Genomic DNA, 9,842 nt, shown 5'->3' with positions numbered 1-9,842 from the left:
TATTTTATTTTTGTTGTATGGCATATGAATGTATGAAGTTCAAACTAAATTCTTGCTTAAGATTCATTGCTTTCCTGAGAAGAAGGGCCGTACGTGTCAGAAAACTTTTTCTGAATTAGCTCATAGGCACTGTAAATTCTGGAGGTTACAAAATCGAATGTCAGTGTATGGGTATTTAAAAAATCAACTATAAGACTCACTTCTCGTCCGCAGAGCCCTCTGCGGCTTCCGTTAGATTAACAAGAATATCCTTGGGCGAAATCATCGTCGAGTTATCCGGGTGACAAAAATAAGCAATGGAATGTCTGCCCCTAGTGCGTATCTGGGCCCTCTCAGGTACAACGACGCGATGTGGCTGAAAATAAAAGAGTATAAGAAACCGTTTCATATTTAGGAAGGCGATGTATGATTATACCACAGCGTGATAGCGTTCCCTTGTCCAGATGGATAAGAGCTCCCCGCCATTTATGAGAATTGATCCAGGCAGATGACCCACACGTTCCCATTTGTCACCGCCAGGCAGTTGCACTTCCAGACCGCCCTCAGAGTCCTGAGCCAGCAGGGTAAACGTGCCATAGTCCACATGGGCACCGCAGCGAACGGCCCCCTCGCTCTGACCAGGCTCATCGTCCACTATCGCTGGATAGTAGATCATTCGCAGGGTAGTCATATTGACATCATCCCCGGAAAGCATCTCTGAGTGCTTGTCGAGAAAGCACTTGGGAGGGGTCTCCAGGGCAACCTCCAGTGCCTTCAGTATGAAGGTGGACAGGGCCGTGAAATCATTGGCCAGCGTCGTGATCTCCTCAGCGAAGTCAGGCAGTGTCTCAGCCTCCCTTGGAATGTTCTTGTCGTCCAGTTTGCAAATATTGTAGGTATGTCGTAGCTCTGGCGTCTTCCCATCGAAGCGTTCCATTCCGGGGCTCACGTAGCCATAGTTTGTGCCATCTTTTCTGCTGTACCGATCCCGTACCTCAGCTGGCAAGTCCAAAAAGTAATCGAATTGATCCCAGGCAGCTTTGATCTGAGCAGATTAGAACAGTGATCAAGCCAACGAGATTTAAAGGTGATAAGATAACGAACCTTCTCGTCGGGAATGCCATGATTCACAAGTAGAGCGATCCCCTTCTCGGAGAGGGCCTTGTCCAGCTGTTGCCCAACGCGATTAATCACAGATTTGCCTATAAACAGTGCGATTGTATAAAGATTGCTTGAGTAAAAGGGGGTATACTCGCATCTCCCGTGGATGGGGCAAGAACTCTTACCGCAATGTGCGAGATCGATGATCGGCACTGCGTACCGTGAGACAAGCGTATCAAGCTTATCCTCTACTATCTTACTCTTTATCATTCTCAGTAAATAATTGTACACGGAGATAAGCTGCTCAGTGAGAGTGTTAGTTGAGCTGTTTCCGGAACGACCGATCAGAGCGATGTTCTCTGGCAGACTGACAGTGCAGGGCTCTGGCATTTGCGTTCTTACCTTTCTCCGTTGTGGATTGTCGGCCACCCGCAGAGTTTCATTTCTTTGTATATGCTCAATGGCAGTTGTCTTTGTTAGTCTTAATGTAGTGGCAGTCTAAGTCATCTCTACTGATAGTGTATCTGCTGATTAGCCATTCGGCACTCCCTTTTGTTCCAGCAGCAACCATAAGTAGAAAACATATCAGCATTTATATATATAAATCGTTTTTTTTTTTATTGTTTGCAAATAAAATATACAAAATAACATTTCATTATAAAATGTGCATGCCAAAGAGGGAGAGACAGACTGTTGTCGGACAGGCAAAAGTTCAGAAAGGAGCTCTGCCATTTGCCTGCTTGTTGTCTTTGTCTTTGACTAACAATGCATGCCAAGTCCATAAAGTAATAGCTAAACTACTAAACTATAATATTTGGTTCTACAGAAACACTACTAAATACATTCATACTCGTACACACTATCCCAAAACAGCAAATGCAAATGAAATTTGCATTGTGCAATGGCAAAGACTGTTTCGATCAAATATAAAATGAGCCGTTTTCCTCAAACTAACGAAATACTACGAAACAAGCTTACTAACGACTACAGAGTGTATAATATCCATCTTGACCTATGTATAACTAGGAGGAAGGATCGATTCAAGAGTGCAAAGTGGATAGGGGCAAGTGGGAGGAGGAGGAGGATAGGTAGGGAAGAGGACCATAAATGATAAATGTAAATATACAGATTAGAGAAGCTTCTTCCTATCTACTCCTTTTTCGCCGTCAGCTTGGCCTGGGCAGCCGCCTCCTTTTTATAGTTGTGCACATAGAACGAGCTGAACATGTAGGTGAAGAGCCCAGCGTTGAATGTCAGCAGGGCGGCAATGGACTTGGGGAAGTTGCAGCTGGGTTGGAACTGGATCTGCAGCGTGTGCACAAAGATGATCAAGAATTGAACCTGCAAAAGATATTTAAAGTTTTAGCCCGAACATAGTACCATTATTAAATTGGACACTCACAATCTGCAGGATGGTGATGTACTTCTTCCACCACAGATACTTCTGCACTTTGGGGCCCATCGCCGAGAGTAGGTAGTAGGCATACATAATGATGTGAATGAAGGAGTTGATGAAGCCCAGAAGAGTGCCGTGGCCGCCGGCAAAGTACTTCACTCCGATGAAGGCGCACACGGGCATCAGCGAGTGATGGTAGAGATGCAGGAATGAGATCTGGCGCTGTTTCTTTCTCAGCACAAAGAACACGGTGTCCAGCAGCTCGGTGATCTTGGCAATGTAGTATAGCCAAACAGCACCGGCCATCTGAAATGAACAAAAATCAGTTGTAGATTGTTGGTAAATTTCTCTCTTTAATAAATAATTTACCCTCATGGAGATGGGATCTGTTGCATAGGGCACGGGCTGGCATTTGTAGCTGTAGTGTCCGCCCCAGCCGCCCTTATATCCCTCGTAGAACAGCACCAAACTCAGGAGAACCTGAACGGCATTGTAGACCAGCAGCGTGTTCTTCAGCTCGAAGGGTTTGCGATCCCGCATATAGCGGGGACCGGCATACAGACAAAAGTACAAATAGGCAGCCAGGATCGTGAACAGCGGTCCGGGGGCATTCGAAAGGAACCAGCTCTGTGAAAAGTATTAAAATATCAAAAAAAATTCGTTTAGAAATTGTCATAGTCCTCTTTGGATATCCACCCACCTTTGTGCGCAGATCCTCGTGCTCCACAAAGAAGTTGACCATCCGGTCCACAATTGTGTTCGTCTCGTTCAGTCTGACCGACATCTTGCCAACTGTAAGTGAAGAATAAATCATGAAATTATAATGCCTAGGGCGATGGTAAGTCAAGTGGGTCATGCAGTATAATTAGCACCTGAGGCGACCTTGGTTAGAGCCAAATAGAAGATGCTACTAGCCGTAGTTCCTGTTAATTAGCGGTGCACACACTAAACTAATGCTACCCAAGGCAAGGCCTCGCCCACGCTCCAGCAGATCGTAATATACTAGACATATTATGTACATACATGTGTCTGATATATTTGCATGATCATGATAATGGCTGTGGAAAGTGTCAGTGCGAATGTCAAGTTGATATAATCATGTAATCGTCAGGCAACGCGCAGCAAAAGTTCTGGAAGCCAATAACCCGTCGAATGTGGCACTTCTGTTGAACCAGCAGAAAAAAGGAAATCCAACAAAACAAGAGTTTATGTATGTTCATACGAGTATTCGAGTATTATTGAATTTCTTTTCGAGCGGGAACTGTCGCATCAGCAATTAATTGAGCTTCTCTTTTGCTTCTCAACATTATGATTTACATTTATTGTTAAAGGGCATTTAAAGGCAGGCCCCCGGTCAGGGGACGCAATGTGGTTTACGTGCACAGAACTGGTTTTACGACTGATACGCTTTAGTTTCGTTAACTTGGCCAAATTGCTGTTCTCCCTCCCCGGCTAGTTTTTGTTCAGGCTGGGGAAATACCCAGCCTCAGACGTACACCCATTCCCAAACTCCAGAGGCAGGACAGTGCCCAAGGACGGTCCATTCAGGCACGTATGAATCATTAATTTTATGGCATTGTCTTCAAGGAAGGGAAACCAGTTATCCAACCTGCGGGATGCAGTGGCTGCTGCAATCTCTGTGTGTTAATTGTTATGGTTAGTCCCCAGGGGTATCGTCGTGATCAGTCCCACCCGAAAACAGACGAAGTTCTGTTGGCACTTCCTAGACCTGGGCACTTGATATCAATCATTATTTGGCCGTAATTGCATGTACCCTCAGCTGCGTTGGATCCGCTTGCTCAATCTCTGATCTTGGCCAGGCGGTGATGGCTGCCCCAGTTAGGCGCAAACATCTGTAGGCCTTTTGAGTCCACCATCATCTAGCCTCGCTTCGTTGGGAAGTGTTTCTAAATGGAGTGCTTAGTTTCTGTTTGGTTCTTGCCTTTATTAATTATGCACCACCTGCCATCTACGACTCCGATTCACACTCAAAGTGAACGCCATTATCGAATTACCGAGCGTTTTCTGTTCAGTCATCGTTCAGTCTTTACCAAAATGCATTCATTCATTTGGAGATTGAGTAACAAGAATTTTCCTCCAAGTTGTTTGCATTATTTTGAGGGCCTCTTGTCGAGTGTTGTGGCGAGGCCGAGAGCAACATTCAGACAACATTTCTCACATTTTTTGGCAACTCCTGAGAGATCTGACTCTATTTATGGGTTAGATCTATGCAATGTAGAGTATAAAGCTCGACTATAAATATGGAAATAACTGTAACACATCACCGGAGATTTATCAGATTCTACATTTAAATGCAAATTGACTTTGATTGTAAACTGGTTTCACTTGCCTCACAGATACTATTATTTAATAAATATTATAGATAGATACTGAGTAGAAATATCTATCGGGAGACTGTTCCACTAACCTGTTAGTGAAACTTCAGCTGCATAAACTCACATCAAAGCTTAAATGAAGTGTTATGTAATCAAAATATTATAATAAATGTATAATCATTGCTAAAAAGTTCTACCGGTTTGCGAAAAATCCGTGATTTATCTACTGCGGAGTGGCATGAACTTGGCTTTGACATTGACTTTGGGGACTCTCATCACCGAATATCTTTTATGGCCATTTAGCACTCATAAATATCTAGATAATAGTTGTAGAATTCAGGTTTTATATCGAGAGGCCATCCACTAGTGCCGTGCCCCAAAACTACTTCCTCCCTCTTCAAAACTCCTATCGCTTCCCCAACAAAAAAAATTGGGAAAATTTGGGACCACAAACTGCTGTAAAATTTTGCATATTTATTTGCCTATTGATTTTTAAACCTTTCTATCAATGTTCCAATGTCCACATGCAAATGAGTTTGGACTTTATTGCCGAAAAACCGAGAACCAAAAGTCAGAACTGTTGGGTCATCATTATTTGGCTGAATAGTTTTTAGAATTTGATCCCGACATTCAAAAATCCCATCCCAGTGGATTGCGGCTGCACATTGTCTAATATCTACTCGACTCTGCTCTCATTCTGAATATTCTTTGACAAAATATGCGAGTATTTCGCAAATATGTGGCGTCGCTGGTAATGTTGGTACTCTGCTGGATGCCATTTGCCTTCCAATTAGCGATTGCCAGGGTGCGAGAGTGCGTGGCAACGGCAGAGTAAATATGAAATGAAATAATGGAAAGACAAATAAATAGAATTCGACTCCCAAATGAGCTTCACAGCCTGACGTCACATTCCAGTTTATTATGCGATAATCAGCCCGGCTATATGTCGGCCGATAAATTCTAGACACGCGTCGCACTCGCGGCTGTATAAAGAGATTTGCACGTTTTTTTTCTGTCGTCAAGTTGGCCTACCATTTTTGGTCCCCGGAGCACATGTGGCGTATGCGCAATTTGTGGCTGAATATGCTTTCAATCGCAATACCAATCCCCATCCCAATCTGGTTCTATTTACAGACTCTGGAATACTTGGTTCTGGATGGTCGAAAGCTCTCATGGGGCTAGGAATGTTGAGGTGACACAAAAGACAAGACAAAAGGTTGACAATCCGAACCTGTAGTGGTGTAGCGGCAGGCAGTCTCTGATCAATCGATGGAGCACAATGGCATCGACAACGCATTATTGTAAAATCTCTATCAAGGTCGTACGCTTTGAGGAAACGAAACGAGGCAGAGCGCACGAAACCAAAAGAGTTGATCTCTTGCATTGGAGAGCAGCAAAAGGGGCAGCAGCCCCAAACTCATTGTTGGGCGTGGCCCTGCGCTACGATCAAACAAAACACTCGCTGAGAGCGAGAGAGAGAGGGGTACTATCTGCCTATTGACCGAGCGCCAAAGAGATTTCTACTAGTATTTTATGCAGATTTATTTACCATTGCCGCGACTATTTTGCATTAGCCTTAGTTTCTGCTCTGCTCTGACCTTGAACCACTGTTGGTGGTGAGTGAGTGTTGGCCGCTGCAGGCACATAAATTAGCTAATTTAACCACACAGACAATACCGACTTTGCGAACTAATCGCGACTAACTTCCGCGTGGTGGCGGCTGGCTGGCAGCAGAAATTCCACCAGGAATGTGACTCGCTCCGGACATTCCTGCAGCCAATTAAACGGAATCTGTAAACTTTCCATTACGATATATTTCATACAAATTTAATTGACTCAATTACAGCATGTTGAAATATGCCTAATCAGTCGTTCTGTCTATGTCTATGTCGATGTCTAGTATGTATGTAGGTTGTCTAGGTCTGGGATCCATATTTTATCTACATAGTAACCAGCAGATCAATCCGATTGGCAGGTTTGCAAGGCGTGAAACAGTCACAGCCATAGTCATAGGAACACAGCTTCAATGTTTGTTTTCTGAGTGGTTCATTCAGTTATTGGATTATTTAAATATTGGCAATTTGTCTAACTTTATAAATATGCAATTAGTTGCAAATATTGTGAGCGCTTCGCTCCAGGCTTCTTACACGAAAAACAGGTTCAAAGTTCGTTGGCTGAGTCTTTCCCTGACGCATATTGCAGTTTGAATAAATTACGAGTAAACATTCGAATGACAGTCACAGTCACCTCGTATTCCTATCACTTGCACTTCTATTCTAATAGCTAGCATTCGATTGGCAATCGCTTCAATCACTTTCAGCTATCAACCATTAAGCGGTGGGAGGTAGGGGACTTGGAGAAATTTGATACGTGGGGGAAACTACTGACTTAATTAACAAATATCTTGTGACAATCAACGTATGCAACGTCTAGTATCATTAGAACTATTAATAATATTAATATTTGTTGGTTTATTTGCGACTTTAATGTCGTTGCACTTGCATTTGCAAAAAAAAATCGTTTGTTCTTTCCCAAGGGTGCACAGATTGACCCAGTCATGCATATTCAATATACGAGTGGATATACCTAAATACAAGCACAGAATATCTACCCATGTACGACATCTGACCTCCAATATTTGCAATTGTCATCACCTCAGCCAAACATCATCATCGTCCACATAGCCATCGCCTTGTTCTGCCTCTCGATTTTGTTTACCTTGCCATTATTATTAAATCTTTTTCTCTGGCCAAACTTTGAGGGTGATGATGGATGCTGTTGGCTTCTTGGGCAAATAAGTCACTCTAAAACTCACTCGGCCGGAGGAAGCATTGAGTAAACCAGAAAGAAGGTGGGAATTAGATGGGTTTCTGCTTTAATTGTTGGTGCGACCGTCGACGCATGTGACCCCAATTGGACTCATAATATTAAAATGTAATTTGCCATGTCAAACAAAAATGTCACCCAAGAGGCAATAAACATTGCTCGCGGTTTTCTTTTACCGTGGCCGCCGCCGCCGCAGACAATGTGCGAACGGATGTGCAGCAGTAACCATTTGTGGACCCAGATCTCCCACCTCGCAGCTCGCAGCTCAGGCCTAGGTGTGATTTGAAGATAATTTTGCTTGACTAACTATCTTTCGAAGTAACCATTGGCTTTGGCTGTTTGCTCCAAGAAAACAACAATAAAATCGTAAATCAACAAATTGTTAGCATGCGTGAACGTCAGCGGCTCTGACGAAGGGCAAATCCAAACCAAATTATAAATATTTCTCTAAAAAATTGTGTCATCTATGGGAAGTGTGATATGTGCATCAGTGTGCCAATGTTAATCCGAGCTTCCGCTCTATTCTTATCGTGTCACAACTTCTCTCAAAGTATAAACGTAAATGTACGGCTCAAGTTTTTTTGAGGGATTTTTCGGGCTTTGTACGAGTTTTGTTTGTGTATCTGTTCGTTTAGCACATCTTCTGATTGCTGTTTGTGCCGCAATTGCCACGAAAGTGTAACGCAAAATTCAGGGCTAAGGGAGATCGACGATGACATAACACATAATGCCCCGTGAAATTGGGCAGTTTTCTTTTACGAGCATGCTGCGTGTGGTATGCGGTAATGCAACAGCTACAGCATCCGCAGTGGCAGTGTCAGTGGCAGTCGCAGATGCAGACTTACACGCACACTCACACAACCTGACGTGATATCGGGCTGCTGCTGCATTTTATCTTCATCTGTTTTATCCGCAAGACGGGACTACAATAACGTACAGAATTGATCAATCGTTATGCGATTTACATATGAGCCCCACATTAGTGATTGACTTGGCTGGCTGGGATGGAGCTGGTGCTGGCTGGCTGGGGCACCATCTTCATGGCGCATCAGAGTATTTACAGCTGGTTTTGTAAGCCCGTTTTTTCCTCCGTTTCATCTCTCATTTTTTCTGTGAGGGCTGGCTATGGCTACGGCTATTGCCTGTTGGCCATCGTCATGTTATTTATTTATACAATATTTAGTTTGTATTTTTCTTTTGAATTCGTCCGTTCCCGGGTGGTTTTGGTTCGCTTTTCGTTTCGCAATGACCCCAAAAATGTCTCAAATTGTCAACAGGTTGCTGGTCGAAAAGGTGGCCAGGGCAGGCTAGGCCAGGAATTTCTTTATAACTTAAACGTGTGTGCATAACTTAGCATAAAATCTAGACACAATTCTCCATTGTTCGAGATGAGTATTCTTTTTTCTTTAGCACTTGCCTTTCGGTTACGTTGCGAAATATTGAATGGAATGAACTTCACTTCCCACCAAAGCCCGCAAAAAGAACAACACTAAACCGGGGAATTCTTTCTGTTGTTATCCTTTAAGACAATATTTCACACTCGATTCAAGGCGATCAGCGCGACGTTGTGGAGCACAGAACACAAAGAATGGAGCACAGAACAGAGCACAACACGAGGCGGCAGATCTCGGCCAGCTTAACGATTTCCTAGCGATCACTTGGCTGTTGAGGGTTGAGGCGCCGACTTCAGACTAAGCGACATCCGGGCCCTACAAGCCGTCTTCTATGCGCCGCAGACACAGACACACGGACACGAAACCGACCAAAATCCAACACCAACAACCACCAGCAACACCGACGACAGAGACGACAGAGACGGCGGCAACGATTCGGATTCAGACTTCGATTCCGATTCGGATGGGGCCCGATCTCTGCCGATCCGATCCGATCCCATGCAAGTTTTGCGAGTGCTATGTTCCATCAGATTTTAGTTGCTGTCGAAGCGGAGCGGTGTCTGGCCACTGGTTCTTAGCCATTGCATGTTTTTGAGGGCCTGTTCTAGGATCTGCGATAAGAGCATCAACTGACATGTTTATTAGCGCTAAAATCTATGCACACAATGCATTCCAAATCAATAATTATCATAATTAACAAGCGCCTCTTCCTATAATAAAGTTTATTTTTAAATCCAAAGTGGACTGCCGCCTGGAGAATGTTTTGCAGTCGGCCAAAATCAAAAAATCATAAAAATGTATCCAGTAAAT

The 9,842-nt window shown here is 43.7% G+C and overlaps 2 protein-coding genes across 3 annotated transcripts; both read right to left on the bottom strand.

Annotated features, from left to right (window-relative positions):
- Positions 1-14: 14 nt before the first annotated feature.
- On the bottom strand, positions 15-1,454 carry LOC117899261 (UPF0676 protein C1494.01). Of its 2 annotated transcripts, XM_034809155.1 has the most exons (5): positions 1,266-1,453; positions 1,084-1,181; positions 416-1,024; positions 201-355; positions 15-138 (listed from the first exon to the last, which is right to left on the bottom strand). In XM_034809155.1, exons 1-5 carry the CDS (start codon positions 1,348-1,350, stop codon positions 57-59), a joined length of 1,029 nt encoding a protein of 342 aa, XP_034665046.1. In that variant the 5' UTR covers positions 1,351-1,453; the 3' UTR covers positions 15-56. The 2 variants fall into 2 exon arrangements, with proteins under 2 accessions (XP_034665046.1, XP_034665045.1); XM_034809154.1 differs by having other exon boundaries at positions 1,084-1,454.
- A 246-nt stretch (positions 1,455-1,700) lies between these two features.
- LOC117899263 (elongation of very long chain fatty acids protein AAEL008004) lies at positions 1,701-9,340 on the bottom strand. The gene is made up of 5 exons (XM_034809158.1): positions 9,056-9,340; positions 3,177-3,268; positions 2,846-3,103; positions 2,483-2,782; positions 1,701-2,421 (listed from the first exon to the last, which is right to left on the bottom strand). Exons 2-5 carry the CDS (start codon positions 3,258-3,260, stop codon positions 2,230-2,232), a joined length of 834 nt encoding a protein of 277 aa, XP_034665049.1. The 5' UTR covers positions 3,261-3,268; positions 9,056-9,340; the 3' UTR covers positions 1,701-2,229.
- Positions 9,341-9,842: the final 502 nt, after the last annotated feature.

Source organism: Drosophila subobscura, chromosome O (assembly GCF_008121235.1).
Source record: "Drosophila subobscura isolate 14011-0131.10 chromosome O, UCBerk_Dsub_1.0, whole genome shotgun sequence".
Taxonomy (NCBI): domain Eukaryota; kingdom Metazoa; phylum Arthropoda; class Insecta; order Diptera; family Drosophilidae; genus Drosophila; species Drosophila subobscura.
This window is presented reverse-complemented; position numbering and strand designations above follow the sequence as displayed.

Excerpts from the sequence above, each read along its gene's own strand:
- LOC117899261 (XM_034809154.1), bottom strand. The coding sequence starts at position 1,350 with ATGATAAAGAGTAAGATAGTAGAGGATAAGCTTGATACGCTTGTCTCA. Across the intron at positions 356-415 it reads GGGAACGCTATCACGCTGTG|CCACATCGCGTCGTTGTACC; the intron begins GTATAATCATAC and ends TTTTATTTTCAG. Across the intron at positions 139-200 it reads GAGGGCTCTGCGGACGAGAA|AATTTACAGTGCCTATGAGC; the intron begins GTGAGTCTTATA and ends TGTAACCTCCAG.
- LOC117899263 (XM_034809158.1), bottom strand. The coding sequence starts at position 3,260 with ATGTCGGTCAGACTGAACGAGACGAACACAATTGTGGACCGGATGGTC. Across the intron at positions 3,104-3,176 it reads ACGAGGATCTGCGCACAAAG|AGCTGGTTCCTTTCGAATGC; the intron begins GTGGGTGGATAT and ends TACTTTTCACAG. Across the intron at positions 2,422-2,482 it reads ACATCACCATCCTGCAGATT|GTTCAATTCTTGATCATCTT; the intron begins GTGAGTGTCCAA and ends TATCTTTTGCAG.